The sequence below is a fragment of the Triturus cristatus genome, chromosome 11, assembly GCF_964204655.1.
Source record: "Triturus cristatus chromosome 11, aTriCri1.1, whole genome shotgun sequence".
Classification (NCBI taxonomy): Eukaryota; Metazoa; Chordata; class Amphibia; order Caudata; family Salamandridae; genus Triturus; species Triturus cristatus.
Window position 1 is genome coordinate 1,057,962,657 of NC_140594.1, and position 23,209 is coordinate 1,057,985,865.

At 43.2% G+C, this 23,209-nt stretch overlaps 1 protein-coding gene across 1 annotated transcript in view; it reads right to left on the reverse strand.

The window, feature by feature from the left end:
• Positions 1-23,209, reverse strand: part of LOC146785977 (uncharacterized) — a 405,662-nt gene that overhangs the window by 216,391 nt on the left and 166,062 nt on the right. The window contains exon 3 of the mRNA XM_085633125.1: positions 1,155-1,196. Within this exon, the coding sequence (XP_085489251.1) occupies positions 1,155-1,196 (42 nt within the window). The remainder of the gene's footprint in view (positions 1-1,154; positions 1,197-23,209) is intronic.

Sequence of the window (23,209 nt, forward strand, 5' to 3'; positions counted from 1 at the left end):
CCCCCGTATGTACGGTGCGGACCCCCAGCACGTACATACGGGGGTGGGGGTATGCTCCGTACATACGGGGGGCTCGGGGGTACGGGGGTACGCTCCGTACATATGGGGGGGCGGGGGGGGTACGGCGCATACCGGGCCCCCTAATCAGCTCGCATCGCTGCGTACTTAGCTTTTCCAGCACTTTTTAGGTGGCGTAAAAATGTTCCCATCCGGACTGCAGTCGGTGCGAATCGTAATTGCTGGTACGTAAAAACATGCCTAACTCCGTCCGGACGTCACGTCCGCGGTGTCCCGGATCACTTTTGTATGTATTTTTCTGTCGGTTGGTCTTTTTTCTGATTCGTACGGAAATGGTGTTTCCGTACGAATCGTAATTGCATGTTTGTAAAGTTTTACAACCCGGTACGAGTCGGACGGAGAAAAAGCTCCGACCCACGGTTTGTACCGGGTTTTTCCAGGATCGTAATCGGCCCCATTGTGTTTTGCCGTGGAATCATTGTCGCATTCCACATTGCTTGTTGCACACATGAAATGAGGGAAAAGGCATGCCTCAAGCCCCATACCATATTTATTCTAATCCTTTTATACATAATCTCAATCCCACAACACATGCACTCCTGCTAGCAAATTATCAAAAATGATATGAACCTCTCACATACCTTATTGGACCGTTTCAATCATGTGGGTAAAAGTACACATACACGCACACTCACGCATGCGCACACACACTCACATGCGCACACACACACAAGCACACACACGAGCACTAAACACAATTACTAGGATTTACTGTATAAAAAAAGTGTCATCCAGCAAAGTAAAGCCTAGATTATGTTATGTGATGAATATTAAAAGTCGATCTGACTCAATTTTGGCTGATCTATAAATACTCCTAATAAATAATTTTACAGAAAAAGAAGGGTACTACATCACCATTAAACGAGTAGAGGTGCTTTGTGTTCACTGGGTTCAGAAAATGACAAAATAGGGGTGTGTACCTCAATCAGATTTGTGTCTCGCAGTCTACAGTGTGTGTTGGATGTTAACTGTTGTCTACACACATCATGTGAACATTTCATGAACATAGGCACAAAAATTCAAAATACAAACTGGTGCTCGAATTCCTCTCACATGAATGTAAAATAAAAATGTACCTGAAGGCAGGGTCAAATGATGTCTGGCATACAACTTGTTTCCTGAAAAAAATAATGAAAATGAATGTTAAAATCTAGGAATAATATGCAGAATGTAGGTCTAAATCATGTTTAGCGCTGCAGATATTAATGTAATTTACTGTCATTAAAAATGATATTTTTGAACTCTAATGTTAATTCTTCATTCATAAAATAAGAAGTTTTTTATTTTTTTCACTGCTAATTCCACTAATTATTGGATAAATAGACAAAGTCTGGAAAAAAAATTTAATCACTAGTGACTTTAACAATGGGAAAGGATCATGGCTGAGAAATACATCAGCTATCTATCCTATTCTGTAGAAAATGTACGAACTGACATTTTTAATTTTTTAAATTTTATTTTGAAGGTTTTATATAACGTGAACATGACACTTGCGGGTATCAGAGCATTTTACATGGGTTGAGAGTAGGAAACAAAAAGAGCACTAGAATACATAATTAAGTCTTGTAATACAGATATCAGTTGCGGGCCATATGTAGAATGTTTCAGGAGAATTTCTTTAAAAGTAAGGATTTTACTTATTTTTTAAAAGAGGTAAAAGAAGGGTTCCGTCTGACATTGACCCCTGTAAAATACAATAAAAAAAAGAGCTAATTATGAATTTCAGAAGAAATTCTGCATCATAATGTACTTTTATTGATATATTCATACTAGCTACAGCACGAGGGCACACACAAAGTATAACCCTTTAAACATGCTATGGTCTTTTGCCGACCACCCACAGCGGCCTCTGACGAACTTTACAATTAGCTTTCTACTCTGTCTACAACTTTCCATCCGGAACAATATTGCTGGCCACAGGTATGCTTCAGATGTCTATTTTGCAGATAAACCTTCTATGCTCCACTTGAAGTCTGGATATAACATGGGTCAATCAGTCACTTTGTTCAGATTTGAAACCCTTGCTTAAGATTGCGCATTGTTAGAATGAGTTGGCGGATTCTTGGAATTCCTGCATGAAAGACTCTGACTTTTTCTACCAGTGGCCATGACAAATGCAAGCCACCTTCCTAATTTCCTTAAAAACTGTGGACCATATTTACCAACATTTTATGTCATGGCTGCGCATTAAAGTGGAGCAGCCACGATGTGAAATGCTAGTAGATACTTATAAATCGATTTGAACCTCCTTCCGTGACTTTGTAAAGAAATGTAATGCAAAGCAGCCGCTTGCCTTGTGTTACATTTCGTTCTTGGAGGTGTTCCATGGTGGGAGCATTGGAGTTTTCATGCATCCACTCATGCATTCACACAGTCCCAGATTAACAAAGGTTTGTAAACCTGGGATTGTGGGAAATCAGTATCCCTCCTGGAGGAAGGCAGAGCAAAGAGAAAAATTCTGCAGCAAACATAGAATAAGGAAAATGCCTCATTGGCTTTTTTTGGCAGGATGGAACTCCTTTCTGAACAAAAACAATCCTGTCTGAACACAAGGTCCCTTGCATCATGGCGCTAAGCTACAAACTGTACGCTAGCACAAGGAGATCATAGAAGACATGGCACATTTCTGCTGTCTCTCTTTTTCAAGAAACACACCACAGCAACTTAGCTTGCTGCTCTTCATTGCGTGAAAGTTTAGTAAATATGCTCCTGAAGATCTTTTGGTTGCCTTGCTGGATATTTCTGTCAAATTTAAGCTCATCTGTTTAGGCAGGAACTATGGACATTTTCTCCTTGCAACCCTTCTATAGCACCAAGAGACAGTCCTGAGTAAATATGCTCTCTATTAATGAACTTACCATCATGTACCTTGTACTGATTGAGCAATAGAATGTCCCACTAGTTTTCAAAATTAGAATTTTTCTTCTCTTTTGTGTTATCCCTCCTCCAAGTCTATCAATTATAGTACCTCAACTTTGATTTCTCTCTGGTGAGCAAAATGGACAGGAGGATTTTTTTCCAAAGTGAACTGCATGGCTTCCAAATAACAAAATAATCCCCTCATCATTATGCATCCATGACCTTGCCTCAGCAAAGCTCAAACCAAATGAATTATCTTTTGCATGTATGGTTTTGAGTCACTCAAGTCATAGGGCCTGATTACGAGTTAGGTGCAGTTGCGCCAGCTCTCCGCCGGCACAGCTGAGCCAAACCTGCGCAGGGACCACCAACCGTATCACGAGTTGAGCTTGTGTTGCACAAGTTCATCTCATGATACGGTTGGTGGTTCTTTGCCTTTCCCATGGTGGTGCCTGGAAAACAGGCACTGCAATGGGAATGGCAAAAAAGTTTCAGCATGGCATGGACGGTGATGTCCATGCCATGCTGGAACTTTGGGAGAATACAGACAGGGGGGCACATGCTGTCTAGGGGGCAATCTGATTAAAATGATTATGGCCTTGTATTACAAACCGAGCACAAGAGTCAGAGCGGGTGGTATAATTTCCTCCTCTTTCAACCTAATGCAAGGTACTAGGTAAGGCTGCCCTCTTTCTCCTCCACTCTTTCTCCTTGCTCTAGAACCTTTTCTTCAACATCTTTGAGAAAATCAGGACATCTCAGGGATCACTTTTGATAACACTATTGTCAAGCTGGCAGCGTATGCTGACGATGTGCTCATCATCACAGATAATGCCCCCTCCTCTATCTCAGCTCTAATGAAGTCAATCCAACAATTTTTAGATGTTTCTGGATACTCTCTTAACAAAGATAAATCTGAAGTTAAACTTCTCAACCATTGTGGTAATAAAGACATCTCAGGTTCATCCAGTCTAGTGTAACAGTAGGGGTGCATTAAATATTTAGGGCTAGAATTCACCAATGATCTAATCACTACTCTACACACCAATGAGAAAAAAGTACGTAAAAAAATTAACTTACTCCTTGACTTGTGGTCGCATAAATTCCTCTCTTGGTGGGGCAGAGCGCAAACACTAAAAATTATGGTTACATCATTTGTTAACTATCTGAGTAGTGTGCTGCAGATGATGTTATCTGTTTACCTTTTAAACAAAATGGATAAATCCTTTAATAATTTTCTGGGAAGAAGCCCAGAATCTCATTGAAGAAACTTTTACTAGCAAAAAACAAAGGTGGAATCGACTTCCCTAACTTCAGGAATTACCAAACTGCATACCTCTGCAAGCAGGGTTCTAACGGGTTCATTAACAATCCAGTTTACGAATCATCTTGGCTAGCCATAGAAAGATATCTTATTAACAATGCACCCCTCGCAGCTATGACAACTATGCATATAGCACACTTACTACACTACAGGAACATAATACAAAACACAAAGAATGCCCTCCTCTGTCTAGATACACAATCGGAAGTGAAATTACAAAGATCCAATCTTGCTTCCTTATGGAACAATCCCAATCTGAAAATGAATGGCTCCTCAATCTTCTGGTCAGATTGGTCGAGTAGTGGCATTAATCTACTAAAATACATTTACCATGGCTCATCACCATTACCGTTCTTAGTATTACAGAATCAATTCAACCTGAAAAACTTGGATTTTACAAACAACTGCAACTCAAAGTTCAGATCTCTAAAAAATCCCTCAACGTGATAACTCCATCTCTCCCTAACTTATTAGGCCGTTTATTCAGAACCGGTCATATGGTCTCAGACATATATAAGCTTCTGCTACCCAATCTAAACAAATCCCTCTCACGTAACCAAGTAAAATGGGAAGCGGAATTGAACATTAGGAATGCGGTGTTCGACTGGGATTACATTAACTAATCTCCTTTTTCTAAAAAGATATCACCTCCCTTATCTTAAATGAAATATATGATTATCCACAGATCATATTGGACACCCTCTAGACTTTTTAAAATAGGACTCACTCCTAGTCCCAATTGTTGGAACTGCGAGAAACAAGTAGGCAATCTAGCACATATGCTTTTCGAATGCCCAATCCTAAATACATTCTGGAGTTAAATACTGGATTGGATTAAACACACTTTCAATATTATTCCTACACAGGAGTTTTCATACATCCTTCTTGGCCCTTTAGACAATCAGCTGAAAACCGATGGTGATCGCCTTCTACTGGATCTAATGCTCACGCTAGAATGCAAATTAATTCTACATAATTGGAAGAATTTTAAGACGATATATTTCCGAATGTGGCAAAAATGGATCACCTTCCTTAGAGGTATTGATAATGTGACAATACAATTTCCCCCCTGGCGCTCCTGTCATAGACCAATATGGTACTCATTAGACAGCAAACTACTTAGTTATAATCTACCGTAAACAAATCTCTCAGGAGAGAGCTACTTTCTCTTAAGACATTCTCTTTCACAGCCGATTTACCTTATAACACACATTCTACCTCGATTCCCTCAATGCCCACATAGGACTTTTGTACTTTTTATTCCACTGTGTATGATTTATATCCTACTCACAACCAGATTAGACATTGTATATCAACTCCACTGTTGGTTCTCCCATTAAGTACACAACTTGGTCAAGAGGCAGACAGTGGTTACCATAATATCGTCAATACTTGCTCATGATTAATGTGATGTATTGTTATTACGACCAAACACAATATGTATCTCAAGATTTGCACAACCTATGTTATGTGATTGTTGTTTGTAAAACCCATGTGTCATCAAGCTAAATCCTACACAAGTCTTCTCTTCTCCCCCTCTCTGTATCCCTACTCCAATAGCGCCGATATGTTCTGTCCATATATTTATTTATTTTGCCACTGTACTTCTATGCACATGTACTGTTTATCCTGTGTTTCAGAAAATTCAATAAAAAGATTTGAATTACAAAAAAGTAATTTACCCCAGCAAAAGGACAGTGTACATTCTTTTCCAAGATAGGAAGGAAATATCCCAAAATCTGTGTGGCTGTAGAGAGTGTTGGTCCATGGGAATATTTCAGTGTGCGTAATTGTAGAAGCTGTACAATTGCACTTGTGGAAGTGGCAGTAACAGATATATCATTATTTATTAAAGCTATTATTCCCATGTCATCTTATTTATCTTTCCTGAACTGACCACTGGTCATCTCTTCTGAACTCTCTTCTGGGTACTTTTAATTGGGAGCACGACAGTCCATATGAACCCTTAACATTACATTTAAACTGGTCTTTTATTAATCCTTCCTATGAAAACCCAGAACAATGCATCAGAATTTTAATATTTCTATGATGTCTGGCAGTTTTGCACTGGTGGCATGGAATTTGTGCACTTTCATTTGCACCAACTGAAGTTGCAAAATTGCATTTATACCAATGGAGCAGAGCAAACGGACAGTTTTTGCACTAGCAGGTTTGGGCAAATATTATGTTTAAACCGGTCAATTGGTAAAAGCAATAGGAAAAAATGGCTAATATCAGTTCAATCTATGTAATCCAGCACCAGTTGGGCAATTTTGAAGGATCGCATTTCTTCCTCTAAATTCCTAAATTGTTACTCTGACTGACATTTTATATGTTGAGAGTTTAGGGCCTGATTTGGGGTTTAATGTATGGAGTAGTTTCTGCTGGTATGGAGGAGGACATTACCTCCAACATCCTTGTGGTACTCCACCTGCCAAATTTAGAGATGACCAGTGGTCCTCTCATTATGTTGAAAGGAACCACACAGCGGTTCCTTTCATTTTTATTTTTTTTAAGTATATTTTTTATTTCATCACAAAGAAAAATACAGCTGAGGCTTAAATTCTCCATACTTATAATACAGTGGATAAGTGTCTATATATAGCATATAAAAACCATTATCAGCTAAGAACATATACTGAGATACAACCCAGAGCAGCATAAAGTCTATATACAGGCAATAAGATATTTTTAAAAGATTTAGTACATTTGTGATTGGCTTTAATGATAAACAGAGCTAGATACGATAAAAAGGATAAAAGGCAGACATAGGAGCAGTCTTTCATAACAGTTATAACTATACATTTCATTCTGACCGGATAAATGGGGCAATCCAATTTGTAAACAGGCCCAGATCTTTTTCCCTTTTATCCTACCCTTTTTCCCTCTTAGTTCATAAAACGCTTTTTCTAAGTTATAAATATGTAAAACGCGGCTTTTCCACTGTTGAAAAGTCGGAGGTTGAGGATCCAACCAGGCAGAGACAACACAGAGTCTTAGAACTGCCATTGCGATAAAGATCAGCTCTTCTCCCTTCTTCCCTGTTGATTCGCTCACCCCCAATAACATAAGATGTGGTGAAAGGGGAACCTCCTCTTTTAAAACAAGCTGCAGAAAACCAGAAATTTCTTGACCAAGTGGCTCAATGCAGGGGCATGTGGAAAAGATGTCTGTTATATCCGCGGCCTGTGCTTTGCACCTAAAGCAATAGGTTCCTTCCACACCTCCCCATTTCCCCAGGCGTGATATTTAGGTCAAACAGGGTCTTAAAATGTTGTGATTTCAGATTGGCTGCATACAGCACAGAGTTCCCCAGTTCAATTAACTCCAAGAAACGGAAGTCCAAAACCCCCAATTTATCTTGCCATCTTTGCCTGTGTTTATCTAAATCGTCTGGCAGCCCCTCCAGCAGACAGCTATAAAGTTGTGAACTAGAGGAACCCGAACTACGAGTCAGCAATTCGACTAATGCCACTTTTCCAAAACCTGCAGCACCACCCGCTTTTTTAAGAAGGAAGTCCCTTAACTGTAAATATTTTAAAAAGTCATGGGGCCTATACTGAATCGTTCGCAAATTATATCGAAGGGAGCTATGTGATCTCCTTCCAAAAAATCAGCAATCCTATAAAAGCCGCTCCTGCCCCATCTTGCCAAACACTCATCTTGTAGGGTAGTAGGGAGCTGAACATTTCCGATCAAGGGGGTATACCAATTCTTTCCTTATACCAGCCCAATTGCGAAAAGCAGCTATTAAAACCTTGAATCGGGTTTTTTTAAAGTTGCTGGCTTAGTAAAATTTTGATAGGCATCCATTAGCCCGAGTATCAATCAAGATTTCAAATATTGAGGGGACATAGCTAGGATTGTTTCTCTCCCTAACCTTGACTCCGAGGAAAGACCCATAATATTGCAGAACGGCAGCTAAATAATATAGTTTAAAATGTGGGAGTCCCCATCCCCCTCTCTCCCTTGGAAGGGATGGGAATGCATTAGCTCTCCTTGTTCTGCCGTACGACCAAATAAATCTCGCTACTTCCCTCTCTACTAAGTGAAACTAAAAATTGTGTATTTGAAGAGGAATTGTGCGAAAGATTTACAACAGCTTTGGGAGGATAATCATTTTAATAATATTGCATCTCCCCATTATTGACAGCTTCAGATTGTCACAGCGCTGGAGGTCATTTTTCATTTTTCCCAAAATAGGATCCACATTTGACTCTAATATATCCTCGACCTTTGCTGTAATACAAACCCCTAAATAGACAGCTTTCTCAACAATTCGAGCATCCAAAGCTGTAACAAATCTATTTGTCAGGATCTGAGTTTTAGTTTTATTCAACAGATAGCCCGAGTGAATCCCAAAATCTTCCGCTATATTTTGGACGGCTCGCATTGCTCCATCGGGATCAAAGGTAATTATAGCCACATCATCAGCATAGGCCAGGAGCTTGGTGTCCCAGCTGTGTAGGCTCACCGGAATAATGCGTGACGAGGCCTCCAGCTGCCTAAGAAAGGAGTCTATATATAATGCGAACAGCAAGGGGGAGGATGGGCATCCCTGCCTAGTCCCCCTACTAATTAAAAAAGCCGCAGAATCTTCACCCATTATTCTTAATCGTGCAATGGGGTTTATGTACAAAACCTGTAATGTATTAATTAATTAAACCCCCAGGCCGTTATGCTCCAAAACCTTCCATAAATAGTCCCATGCCACACGGTCGAACGCCTTCTCGGTGACCAAGAAGGCAACCCCCATAGGCTTGGAGAGAGCTTCGGTAGCGTCAAAGAGTGTAATTACCCTTCTGACCTGATCTTCCATCCCCCTACCCTGTATAAATCCGTGTTGCCCAACTGAGACTAATTGATGCATCAAGGAGTTCAGCCGAGTTGCTAAGATTTTCAAGTATAGTTTGGCATCACTATTGAGCAGCGTAATGGACCTATATGAACCCAAACTAATAGGATCTTTACCCTTCTTTAAAAAGATCACAATATTAGCTGTGCCCCAAGAGCCAGGTGGTAGAGCTCCCTCCCTAACCTCTTTAAATACCCCAAGCAAGGCCTGGCATATCTCTGTAAAGAAAACCTTTAAAACTCTATAGGGATACAATCGGTGCCGGTGGCCTTACCTGTAGGTAAGGATTGAATTGCACAATATAACTCCTCTTGCGAGATAGCCAGCCCCAATTGTATACCCTCCTCCTGTGACACCTTTCCCCTTGGGCGAAATACTGATAGATCCTCCTCCAGAAGAGTACCAGAGGAAGCGGCACTGTATAAATCCTCATAAAACTCTCTAAAAGCCTCTCTAATATCCCCCGGGTCTGTAACATCCTCCTCCCCTCATATTCTTAACCCGTTCAATATGACCTGATGCAACCTGTTGCCTGGCCCTGATTGCCAATAAGCGACCAACATTTTCACTGAATTCATAGCAGTCTTGCCTTTTGGCCAGGTACTTCCCTGCTGTCTTTTCAGCGTTAAAATCAGACAAGCAAGCTTTAATAACCGTAATAGAATTCAGAGTTGCGGAAAGATCTTCTCCCTTATCTACCTTGCTTATTAATTCTGTTTCTAGATCTGCAAGCTTCTGATAAAATGATTTAATCTGTGCAACCCCTTTTTTCTGCTTGGTAAGGCTCTATTGCAACGTCTCCCCCCTCATTGCTGCCTTAAAAGCATCCCACATCATCCTGGAAGGGGTGCTACCGATATTCAGCCTCATGCATCAAGCAAAAATCCAGTCGGTAAAATACCGAATCGCTAATAACACCCGTTAGCGAATAAAAAAAAACGATTTCCAATGCATGAACCCAAAATGTGAGCCAATAACGAATCGCAAAATAAATCCGGTAAAATACCGAATCGCAAATAACCAAAAAGCAAATTTACCGAATCGCTAAATACAGAATGAGCAGATACCGAAATCACTATTAGCTCCCGGAAAGTGCCAATGGCAAATAACGAATCGCACCCCAATGCAACAAAAGTCGCAAATACCGAAAACCCCAAAAATCGCTATTTTGCTTGAGCTAAATAAGGGGAATCAGAACCTGGAGGTAAAGTTAAAAAAAAGTCATGTGAATAAAAAAAAACACTTTCAACATGTGCAACTGATTGTGCCAATCACCAAACCCTTAAATGTGGCCCAGGAGACCCTGTTGGCTACCACAAAATGGCAGCCCTCTACGTGCTTGCAAGAAGGATGCGTATCAATGCGGCAGGACAGTGCAGGAGAAGGGTCCAGGAGAGAGTTTTTAGACTGCGCATCACCTTGCTCGGGCAGAATGAGGACGAGGTGTACGAGAAGTATCGACTCAATCGTGCCATGATCATGCGCCTCATTGCAGACCTGGAACCATTACTGCAGCACCAGACACACCGGACCAATGCAATCCCTGCGCACGTCCAGGTCCTATGCAGCCTGCACCTACTGGCCTCAGGGAGTTTCCAGAGGGTAATTGCGGTAGCCGGAGGCGTATCGCAAAGCACACTCTCACGCTTCTTCAAGAAATTCCTAGATGCCATGCTGACAATGCTATACACCCACATCAGCTTCCCCACAACCCCACAGCAGTTGGATCGCAACAAACAGGCATTCTACCAGGTGGCACAATTCCCCCATGTAATTGGATGCATCGACTGTACGCATATCCCCATATGTCCACCCGCAGCAAATGAGTACATATTCCGGAACCGCAAGTCCTACCACTCAATCAACGTGCAGGTTGTGTGCGATGCCAATCACATCATAACGGACCTAGTGGCACAATTCCCGGGGAGCACACACAACTCCTACATATTCCGCCACAGTGGAATCCACAGGCGTCTAATCAACGGAGAATTTGGAGAGGGACTCCTGCTTGGTACGTACAAATTACGCTTCCCCACACCAACACCACACATGTATGGACATCACCAATGCTAAGTCTTTGCTTCTATCTTCTAGGTGACAGTGCTTACGCCCTGCGTGAATATATATTCACCCCATACATCAATCCAGCAACCCCACAGGAACAACGCTACAACGCAGCACACATAAGCACTAGGAATGTCATAGAGAGGACATTTGGGATTCTGAAGAGTCGCTTTAGAATCCTACATAAGACTGGCGGCGCCTTGCTATACAAACCTGAAACCTGCTGCCGGATTATTGCTGTATGTGCAATGCTGCACAACATTGCGACCAGAAGGGGGATACCCATAGAGGTTGACAGGAATGACCACCACCGGGATGACCAACCACCCGCCCAACAACGACAGGCACACGTCCCTAACACAGCAGAGGGCCACAGGAGGCGGACATACATCATGCAACATCATTTCTGAATCATGTGAGAATGAAACATTACAAGTTTGTTTGGGGTGCAACTGTTTAATGCACAGTAGCACTGCGGTATGTGCAACAAAACAAGCAATGGAAATAATGCTCCACAGGAAAAAAGTAAAATCAAATGTGCGTTAAAGTCACGCCTGTGCAGACTCAGAAAGGGGAGGTCCATGGTTGCCCCACCATGGTCCGGCATGTCTGTGTATCTGTCTAGTGGCGCTTGCCACATACCCCAAGCCTCCGCTCAGGTGTCTCCAATGCCTCACCACGGCCTGTCCCCGTGGAGGCCCGTGAACTGCGGCGCCTGGTGCTGGCCTCTGCCAGTGACACGCTGCCAGTACCTTCAATAGTGCATTGAGCACTGTGTAGTTTCACTTGTATATGGTTTATTTGGCAAAACATTCAATTTTGTTAATGAATGACTTTCGTCCTGACTATTTGGCACGATATTAACGTGCCCAGCAATTGATTTGTATTACTGTTATGAATATTTATATGTCACTTATCCTACTACCCTACCCAACTCGTCACTCCCTCCCCTTCCCCGTGGCACCCTGCACTTTTGTGAATAATGTGATTTTTCATACGCATTCATGTGCCTGCTCCAAGTGTGATTAAATAACACTTCGATACGCCTTATTTGTTGCAATAGTTATTTTGCTGACCCTGTCCAGGTTTTCAAATTATGTATGTTCTGGGACCATTTCCTTTATACTGTTTGATACCCAGGTCCCAGTGACTATTGGGTTTGCCCTTTGTTTCAACGCTGACACTGGAGGCAGCCTCACTGGCGTCATCCCCTCCCAAAGCAGCAGCACTGCATGTGCTGCTCTGTAGGTGTTCAACAGCAGTGGTCATCTGCCCTAGTGCCTTGGCAACATCCCCGCAGAAGGGCCCAAGGTCCACCTGCAAGGACACAGAGTGGCGTGCCAATACTGCGGTACTGTTGCTGTGACATGTGATCGCCTTTGTAGCGGCGGCGGAACGCACCAATTGCTGTCGGTGCCTCCTCTTCTCGCACTCATGGCCCTCCCTCATGGCACGGGTGAGCTCATGGATGTCTTCCCTGAGGTGAGCATTGCCCTCTGCCACCACAGTGGTCATGTCCCTAACCGCCGTGCTCATGTCCGTAACCGCCGCAGTCATGGCACGCATTTCTCTAGCAAGGCGCACGATATTGCAGCTAATGTTTGCCATGTGTCGTCCCTGCAGGCGCTGTACACGCAGCATCCTCTCCTCGATGGCAGAAGTGCGTGGGAGATCCAGGTCGCCTGAGGAGACGGAACTTGGCCGAGCCCTGCGCCGCTGTGTGAGTCTTGCGCGTCCAGGTGGTGCAGCAGGTGGTGTGATGGTGTGCAGACTGTGTCCCAATTGTGTGGAGGGTGTTTCCATCACCTGCAAGGGCGCAACTTGGGACCTGCGCCTCTGCGCTTTTGTGGCTGTTGTAGCTGCAGCGGGTGTGGCTGGTGCTGGTGCTGGTGGCGCTGGTGCTGGTGCCGGTGCTGGTGGTGCTGGTGGTGGTGGTGCTGGTGGGGTGGCAGGTGGAGGTGATGTATGCACATCCTGCGCTGTCTCCAGGTCGGAATCCACAGGTGTCTCGGATATTATCAGCCGCCCGCTGTCGTCCGAATCCCCAGGAGATGCATCTGTGTGTGAAACAGTGCATGGTTAGTGGGATAGTTACACCTACGTAGTGTTGTACACATACATGTCCCTCTGTGATCCACTAAATAAACAGTCTCTATCCATGTTCAACTGATGTGGTGAATGGTCATTGCATTTACGCCTGTACATGCACACTGGGCTGACTAGACTACAACTCCCATGATGCACTAGTGTTAGGAGTAAAGCTGTGTGTGCCAAAGCTGCATACACACTCAGATCCTGCTGGGGGCATGGAAATGGATTTACGCTATGCTGGGTATGGGCACAGGCATGCATCTTACCTTGGGCACTTGTGGCTGCGCCGGACGTGTCCATCTGGGTCACTCCCACGACGGCTTCCCGCTCGATTGTTCCTTCCACCAGCTCCTCCAGGGCAGTGTTTGCTTGGACCGTGGAAGGGCCGCCTCCGGTTCTGCTTGCCTCCCAGAGCCTCTCTGAAATCCTTTCCTTTGCACGCTTCCGCAGGTCGTACCACCTTTTCTTGAGGTCATCGATGCTGCGGGGCGTCACACCTACAGCATTCACCCTCTCCCGGATGCGCAGCCAAATGCGGCGCTTCTCCGCCTCAGGCACCTTGAGGGACAGCTTACCGAAGAGGCGATCGTGCTTGCTGCTGACTCCCTCTATCAGGTGCTCCAGCTCCCTGTCGGAGAACTTGCGCTTGCGTGCAGCCTCAGCGCTGGATGGTGCTTCCTTCTCCATCAGGTATTTGTTTTGAGGATGGCTCAGTTGTTGTGGCTTCACTCTGCACAGGCAGTCTTCAGTCACAGCTCCTGTTTGCTCCTCTGTTGAGGCAATGTGGGTGGGGCTGCAGTATTTCCTGGTTGGTGATGTCATCTGCACGTTCCCGGTGCGACGCGGTCATTTGCGATTTCGCTAATACCGAATTCGCTATTAGCTAATTCGGTATTACCGAACTCGCTATTAGCTAATCGGAGTTTGCATGCCCCGCTATTGATTAATCGGTAAAAATAGCGATTTTTAAGGAATCGCTAGAATTTACCGAATCTGTTGATGCATGCCCAAAAGCGATTCCTTAATAACGATTCCTTATTTCTCGCTATTAAGGAATCGCTTTTGGTTTGCTTGATGCATGTGCCCCATTGTTCTTAAAAAAATCTCTAATCCAAACTCTCATATATTCAACATATTCATTATCTGATAACAGTGCCCTCTCAAATGTCCAGCCAGTATGCTCCTTTCGTATCCCACTGAGTGTTAACTCCAAGACAATGGGGTTGTGGTCTGACATAACTCTAGGAAAGAGCTCCACTCTAGCCCACTGCGTAAGTTCGGAGAAGGCTAAGAAATAATCAAGCCGAGCAAATTTACCATGGGGCGACAAATAATAAGTATAACCAGGATCATCGGGGTTTAATTTAGCCCAGACATCGACCAGACCAATATCGTTTAATAAATTATTATAAGCCCTCATGGAGCGCAGTTTTTGCCCTTTACTAGACACTCCAGTCTCGCCTGGGGTTCCTCTTGAACCGTTAATATTTAAATCTTCACAAACCACTTATGGTGCCGGCCAGGAAGGCAGTTCATTAGCTAGAAAATGCAATATATCCGGATCATCTATCACTGGAGCATATACTGAGCATAGTGTGAAAGAACCAGCACCATTCTTGCACTCCATTATGACCCATCTACCATTCCTGTCCACCATCTTTTTTCCCCCCAAGGAAACAGAGCTGGTCTTCGAAAGAATGGCAACTCTCTTAGTCTTAACATCTTGCGAAGTGTATGCTAAGACCTTCAACCCTAAGGATTTATACAGATCACAATCTTTCTTTGCAATTTGAGTTTCCTGCAGACAATACAGATCGGCCTTAAGGACTTTGAGATCTTCTTGAACCTTTCTCCTTTTAATACTATCATTGAGCCCACAGATATTAATAGTAGCGATTCGTAATTTAGCCATTATATCTTTTAAAAAGTTTCAAACTATACCACCACCTAACTTTATCTTGAATATTCAATTGCCTTGCAAATCCACTAATCCTGACATCCTTCACAAATAGTCCCTGGTTTTTAATACTCTCAAAAGAAACACAGAAATCCACAAAAAAAGCACTTCAGCTGTTGTTCACACTTCACCATTTTAACCTGTGCCCCCCCTTGCCTGAACCTACTCACACCCCCACCCTGAGCCTTCCCTTCCCTTCCCCCACCCTTTGAAAGCAGCCGGACCCATAGGGTCCAAGTGATGGAGGCAGCTAAAGCACCGCAGCCCCTCCCCAGCCCCTTCTGCACCCCTCTATTCTTCAAGAAAAAAAGCCCAAAAGCCACCTATAGGGCTCCTTAGAAAGAGAGAAGGCCTAATCTAGTCCTCGTCTAATTTCTTATTTCCCACTGACTTGTTCTAGGTACTCTCTCGCCTGAATTTCTGAGGAAAAGAACTTAAAATGCCTCCAACAACAGTCTTCAATCTGGCCGGAGCCAGCAAATATGCCTCAAAGCCCTCATCTTGGTAGGGTTTAATTAATTGTCGCAAACACCACCTGCATTCCACCGTGATATGGCAGAAATCGGGGCGAACAAAAAAGGAAGAATCCTTATATTGCTTCGGGTGAGCTTTTTCGAAGATAGCCTATCTAAGCAGGAAATTACCCAAAAAGACTAGGATGGCCCTCGGTTGGTTAGTTTCCCTGCCAGGGGTTTTATGGAGGACAGCTGGGAACCGGTGTACCCTCTGTATTTCTCTATCCCAATCCCAGTCCCCTAGCTCCGGGAAGGCTGACTTGAGTAAATCAAGTATAAAAGCACAAATGTCCTCCCCCTCCAGTCCTTCCTTGATCCCAAGAAAGCGCAGATTATTGCTCCTCTGGTGGTTTTCCATATCTTCTAGCTTCCACATCGCATCTTTTAATTGATCTTCATGGGATGTGGAGTCTTCCCTTACAACAGATAGTTCTTTTTCGACAGCTTCAGTTCTCTCTTCAATGGCATTCATCCGTTCCCCGATCTCTGCACAGGCTTTGCCAACTTTGCGAACTGCGCCTTCTAGCTTTTTTGTCGCTTGTCTAGCTTTCTTACCATCCGCTCTAGTCTCTGCACGATGTTCCTTTATTGATTCTAGAATCAAGCTTAGTGCAGAGTTCACATCTGTTGTCTCTTTATGTTGCTCCTCCGAGGGGCCTGCGATCGAAACCAGCGCCGATTCCGTAGGACCAATAATCCTTGTGTGAGAATAGTTCCATTTTAGACCAATGCCGGTGGACTGCCTTCCCTGATTTTTCTGCATCTCGACCGACCCCTTGTTCCCCTTAGAGGACCTTCGTTGCTTTTGGCGCTTTAAGGCAGTCTCTGGCGCCTCGAGAGTACTAGAGTCCGAAGTCAAGATGCTATCCCCACTTCCACTGTGGTCAGAATCTGAAACACCTGACAGTGAGTCCTCAGCAAGTGAATAAAACTTGTCTGTATTATCCGATATGATATCATCAGTAGCACCTTCTTGTATAGCTATGGACATACCAGCAGAGAGATCAGGTATAATGCGAGATCCGCTAACAGTAGCATCCTGCGCCATCTCGCTTGGTGAGCGGACCCCATCTTTTTCCAAGATTTCAGGCTGTGTCGTCAAGATCTCTCCCAAGGAGTCCCCCTGAAACTCACTAAAGGGCTGGACCTGAGCTTCTAGGTTCATGTCTTGCGTGAGATCAGAAGTACATATCTTTTGTAAACCCTCCTTAGTTTAAAACAAATCCATAATAGCCGGTTGGGGCTATGCAGAGTTTGGGGCAAGATTATCCCCATCCGGGGTTGCACCTCCTTCCAGCATCTTTGAGACTGTTGTCTTCCGCCCCCCAGTTTGTAGGTGCTCAGCCGGGGTCTTCCGTTTTCCAGCTCCTCTGCTATCCACTTGTTTTTTCAAGTTGCGTGGTTCATTAGACTTAGCCACTTGGCTTGTGCCTTGAGTTTGCTCTGAGTTCCTTCCAGCAGGTTCTTTTCCAGCTCTTGAAGTCTTTGGAGGCATATTTCTAAGCTTTTCTATACATCTAGGGCCAAAGACTGTTCTCTGTACTCTCTGTGCCAATTTGTGCCCGAAGGCTAGTGCAAAATCCAGCCAGAACCTCCAGGAAGAGCGAAACGACAGGGAGCTGGCGATCAAAGGGTTACACTGCTTCCTTGCAGTGGCAGCCAGCTCACAGCCCGGCCCCGCCTCTGTCCTTCCTCGCCTGGAGGCTCCGCCCGGTGTTTCCTCAGACGTCCTGCCGCTCAGCTGAAGCTCCGCGGTCGACCGAGTAAAACGACCCATCCGCCGAGCACCAGCCCACGCCAGCAACCGCCATGCTCGATCCACGGCCAAGGGTGAGCCAAAGGTGAGCGATATTCCTCTGGCAAAGACCTGCTAGGGGCACATTCGGGCTGAGGAAGGGGAGCTGGCGCGGCGAACTATGCTGCTGCACCATCTTGCACAGCGGTTCCTTTCAATATACTAAAAGCTTGGTGGACTGTCACTACTGATGGCTGTCCACAAATCTATTGACTTTTTTGTTGTTCAAAAACAAGACTTTGTTCTTGAAAAAGAAAAAACCTAGTGACCCCTGTATCATGTCATTGTCTCTCAGGAGGTGGGGCTCATTACTGATTTTCCTGTCCCTCATTGTCTGGTTTGTCCTGGTGCTGATGGACAGGAACAAAATACTTTACACCGTCCACCTTAAATAGGGCAGGCGGTGTAATGTCCTTCCTCTGGTTGCCCCTATTCTGTCAGCTATCAGGGGATGTACTCTGTCGATGGATCAAGCAGGGACTCCATCGAGGGAATATGAACGGTCTGCCTACTTTAAATGAGAGAGGCGGACAGAGGGTTTAAGTGACAGAGTACTCCATTTGTGATGGATGTTCTTGTCCATCAAACTCTAAATTTGACCGTCTTGTGACTTATAGCTTAATTTATGAGTGCTTCTCTTCACTGGCACCTTCTTCAAATTACAGAAAGAGATAAGAGTTCTCTCAGGCTTTACCTCTGCAGTAAGAAAGAGCACTGTCTAGCTGACATGCTAATTAGGCCAGAGTATCCTCCAACCTAAATTTGCAAGTTTGCGTGATGAGTCCCAGAAAATGCCAACATATAGCTGTTAGGAATATCAGCTTGGCATCCTCCTAGAGTTTAAATACAAATGCTAACCTTTAAAATTAAATTAGTCTCAACAGACACCAATTTGTAACCTTTTTTGGTCATTCAATAGAGTGACATTCTCAATAAATTCTCCATATTTTAATTAGCCTTCGCAACATGCTGCTGCAACAATCTTTGTGGGCAATGCAAGAAGATGCTTTCATTATTGCAAATATTTGCATGGTCCTAGTGAGGCGTGTGTGTAGATGCATATTATAAATCTACATGTGTTTTATAAGTGAAAGTTTATATTTAAATGAACACATAGTTGAGAGAATCTTTAATTAATAAATTATTAGGTGTATATACTTTGTAGTTGGTTTGCCTTCAGTGACACGTTTTGAGATACGTAAGTGGAAATGTACAAGGATATCAATCAATGTTAATTTATGTAATGTTGAGAAGATTTGTACTATGCTGATATCACCCTGGGTGTATCCTGGAACTCAGAGGAGAGGAGGCTACCCTGACTGGGACCTAATGGAAAAGCCAGATTTTTTGCAAAGTCCTAGAAGGGAGGTGAAAGATCTGATGTGTAGCGGGAGGTTGTTACAGGCTTTTGAAATGAGGAAAGAAAAGGCTCAACTTCCAGCTCTTCAGATGCGGAGAACATAAGCGAGTGGGAGGTTGGTGGTACTGAAGTGTCTGTTCGAGGTGTGGAAGTTGATATGGGTGTTCATGTATGCAAGTCCTTGATTCTGTAGTGATCTGTAGAAGAGGTTGAGGAATTTGAAGTGTGCAAGCTTTTCCATGGGGATCCAGTGGAGGTCTGACATGTTTGGATATGAGAGCGCTGAGTGGCAGGTTGAGAGTGAATCTGGCTGCTGCTCTTTGAATGACCTGGAGCCTTTTGGTGAGTTGCACAGTGATTCTGACATAGAGGTTGTTTTCATAGTCCAGTCGATTGGTGAGTAGCCGATCTCCAGGGCTTAGTGGGAGTGATCTGAAACTTTCTTCAGAAGTTTGAGGGTGTAGCAGCAAGTGGAGGCAAACATGTTGACCTGGTTAAACTTCGAAATCTGCTTGTCAATGACAATCTCTATGTTTCTTGCTGAGCTCGACAGGGACTTTCTTCCTAGCACACACAAGGAGATAATGGACGGAGCACTGAAACTTTTCAGACACCCACCCCCAGTCACAGATCTGGGTCGAATCCATCATCGTTCTTTAGCTCATTTCACCACTACTCAGAGTAGGTGAAAAATGCCAGCCGCTTTTCTCCCAAAATCATTCAAAACTGTCCAGGAAAGGATTTGTTTTTTGAGCAATTAATCCCCATTCCTGTGAAAAACTTGTGATTGCTAGAATTTGGTGTAGAATTATCCCCATTTCAAATTCTCCATACTCTGCAATAAATGTAATAGGGACCCTTAAGGCTTTATATAAAGATTAGCAGCTGGTTTACTCCATCAAAATATGATGGATATCCTGCCCGGTGCAAGTACCATAGGCTGTTATGCGCTTGACTATGCAAAAACAATATCTGGCAGATTTGTGATGGTGTATCCCATCTGAGGCACTCTTAATATGGCTCTTACTTTTAAGAAGGAAGCCTCCCCACAAACCCATCAGCTCAATTATCCCAAACATTTACTTTATTGTACAAATGCCATTTGCAAGGTGGAGGATGAGTGCATTTTCATCCCCACTTTATCTTTGTGCTCTGTTCTTTGTTTCAACCTACCTGTAAGGGATACACATCAACTACTGCAGCAATGTTTGCTTTAAAGGCTTAGAGAACTTCACCAAGCAAATGGGATCTCTCAATCTAGCAGGCAGTTCTCTGCAAGGGGTGTGTGAAATTCGCATAATTTTGCTTTAACATAATTACGTGAAGTTTCAGCAAAATCAAATCATAATTACACTAAATGCAATTTTTGGCACAAGGATTCATTTAAATGAAGCTCCATGAGTAACTGCCACTCTCAATCTGTTGTTGGTGTGCATTTGTGGTAAATTTGTACCACAAATGGCATGTCTTGCAGTACATTTTTACTGTGAATGGCGTGTATTTATGCGAAGTTGCGCAATGACAGGATTTTGCTTAACAAGGGCATTACCAAATTCATAACAATACACAAATTACATCAGCGCAGATTACATTTTGCCAAGGTCTATAAATGAGTCTGTTGCTGATGAATTAAGCAATCAACGCAAATAATGTGAACAGTTGAGGTTCTTTCGTTGACTCGAATCAGTCAAAGTCAGTTGATTTTAATACACTGACTGCCCAACATATATTACTATTTTAAGTTGGGCAAAACTTAGGTTCAAAACAGCAAAGAGTTACAAGAATTTGATAAATGCACTATCACATGCACGGACTGGAAAATCCTTTTCCGCAGTCCCTGGTTTTCAAATACAGCAAATTGCACATCATCGATTTCACATATATTTATTGTAGCTCCTTTGTAATAGTCCTATCCAGAATCTTCACAGCCAAAGTTGTCAATATATTTAATGACCAAGCAAACTTCTAACTGATCAGAATGGGTATAATATGATGAAGAGGAGGAAAAAGAACTTACAAAGCACCCTTTGACATGAAGGGAAACCTGGTGGATGCTCTGTGGGTAACAGATTAAAAAAGAAACACATTTGAGACCACTAGAGAACAAAAGCTGCTAACAAAAGGCAAGATGATCATTGATTGGACAAAGGGAGAGTGGGATAGCATTACAGGCTTTGGTGACCAACAAGGACCGGCACCCGCACATACCAGCTGGACATTAGGAATCTGGACCAGTCTCTGAGATGAGGAATGGAGAACACAAGAGTTGCAAGAATGAGTAAAAGGTGATTAAAAATAAAAAGGACCAGATCAATGAAAGGACCGATGAACCAAGCAGAGTGTCTTAATATTCTCCTGGCGAAAGAGAGGCAATGAGAGGACGCACAGTAAGCAGATAGGTAAGTCGAGAGAGCTGGAAAATAATGTGGAAGTTGCATTTCGAATCCTGGTTAGTTTTTGAGAAGAGAAGATGGTAGTCCAAGATAAAGAGAATTGCAATAGTGGAGACAAGATAGAATAACTGCTTGAACCACAATTTGTGGAGAATAAAGACATAACAATATTAGAGTATTTCGAAGCTGCCGTAAAAAATGAAAGCAGTAGGAAGACACTTTATCAATGCAATGTGTAAGCAACAATGTCTGATCTAAATAGAAGGCATAATCCTGGACAGATTTACTTGGTGAGGTAGAAGAATTAAGTTCTGCAGGCCACCAGTCATCAGACCAGATGGAGACATCTCTGCCAACCACTAATATCTCTGTCTTGTAGGTCTTACTATACACACAATTTTTACCACTCAAACCCACAGTGTATGACAAACACAGAGTCACCTTGCAATTGCATAGAGGTACAGAGGATTCCAGGCAAATGAGCAATTAAGTATCATAAGCATATGTAATAAAAGAGAGTCATTGAGATGAAGTGAGTGAGGCACCAAGGATCACATAATGGGAGGAAGAAGATCAGGCTAAGATAAAAAACACCGTGAACCACAGGCAAGAAGGAAGCCTTGAAGAGCAGCAGATAAGTGGCTTATGAAGGGTTACACAAATAAGAGGTGAAAACTTGGCCGGTGGCCCCGATCCCACATACAAAGTGTGATGGGATACCATGTTTAATGCTGCTGACAAGTCAATGTCGGTCTAAGCGGCAGTGTCACACTGGTCCACGATGAGTCAAAGAGCATCCCGAATGGACACAAAGGTCCATTTAGTGATGTTAAAGGGATGAAGTAAACCATTGTGTTCTAGAAATTAGGATTGTTGACAGTTTTCTTTCAGCACATTTGTGACTGGTAACAGTCGAAGTGAAATGGAATGAAAAGGATTTAATATGGTTTGAGCAGTACATATTTTTTTTCATAAATATGCCACTAGAACCTGGTATATCGATAAATCAATCAATATTCATATTTTTTGTTTTCTAATTATTACACTTGTATGTAGCCCCTTTTTATTTGAATGTGTAGAAAAAGATTTAAAAAGCATGAAAGTTCACTGCAAATAGATGGTGCCTTATAACAACATACCGCAGCTAGTAAGTCAAAACACTCATTGCCTTATTATGAGTTTGGCAGGAAACATTCCTTTCATCTTTCCTTTTGTTATACATTATTCAAAACAACGTCCATTCTGGACGTTATCCTGGCATATATATAACGCATCTATTCTTGGTACCCAACTGCGGGGATTAGCCAGGACCCACATCGTGCTCAACCCGCTAATCATCCAAAAGTTGTGTGGCAATGTTCATGTGTAAATATACCACCACTCAAAGCACGGCAAAAACATGATCTTTTAATACGATCTTTTCTTCCTTTCGCTCTCTTGGTGTATCTTACATCAAAGTAAAAAGCTCATGGCTTCACCAAAAATCAGCTGCTCAATCATCAGCTATACCTCCGTCTCACATAACATTTCACTTCAATACTTCTACGTCTACCACTCACTGGTACATAACTCAGTAGATGCGTTATATATATGCCAGGATAACGTCCAGAATGGACTATGTTTTGAATAATGTATAACAAAAGGATACGTATAGGGGATGAGTTATTTGGTAGTCACCCCAGGGGCACGTGAATAGAAGACACATGTTCCACTTTGAAGACGGTTGCGGGTATGAGAAGACTTCGCAACCTTCTGGTAAAAACAGAACTGAGTACTTTTTTACTGATTAAAATTGTTGAGTTCATGTTTGCGTCCGGAATTCTGGACGGTTTGTTTTACACTGGCTTTCCTTGTGTCTTTTGTATTATACCATCAGAGGTTTTAGGTGTACCATTTGTGAAGGTGATTTGGAACCCCT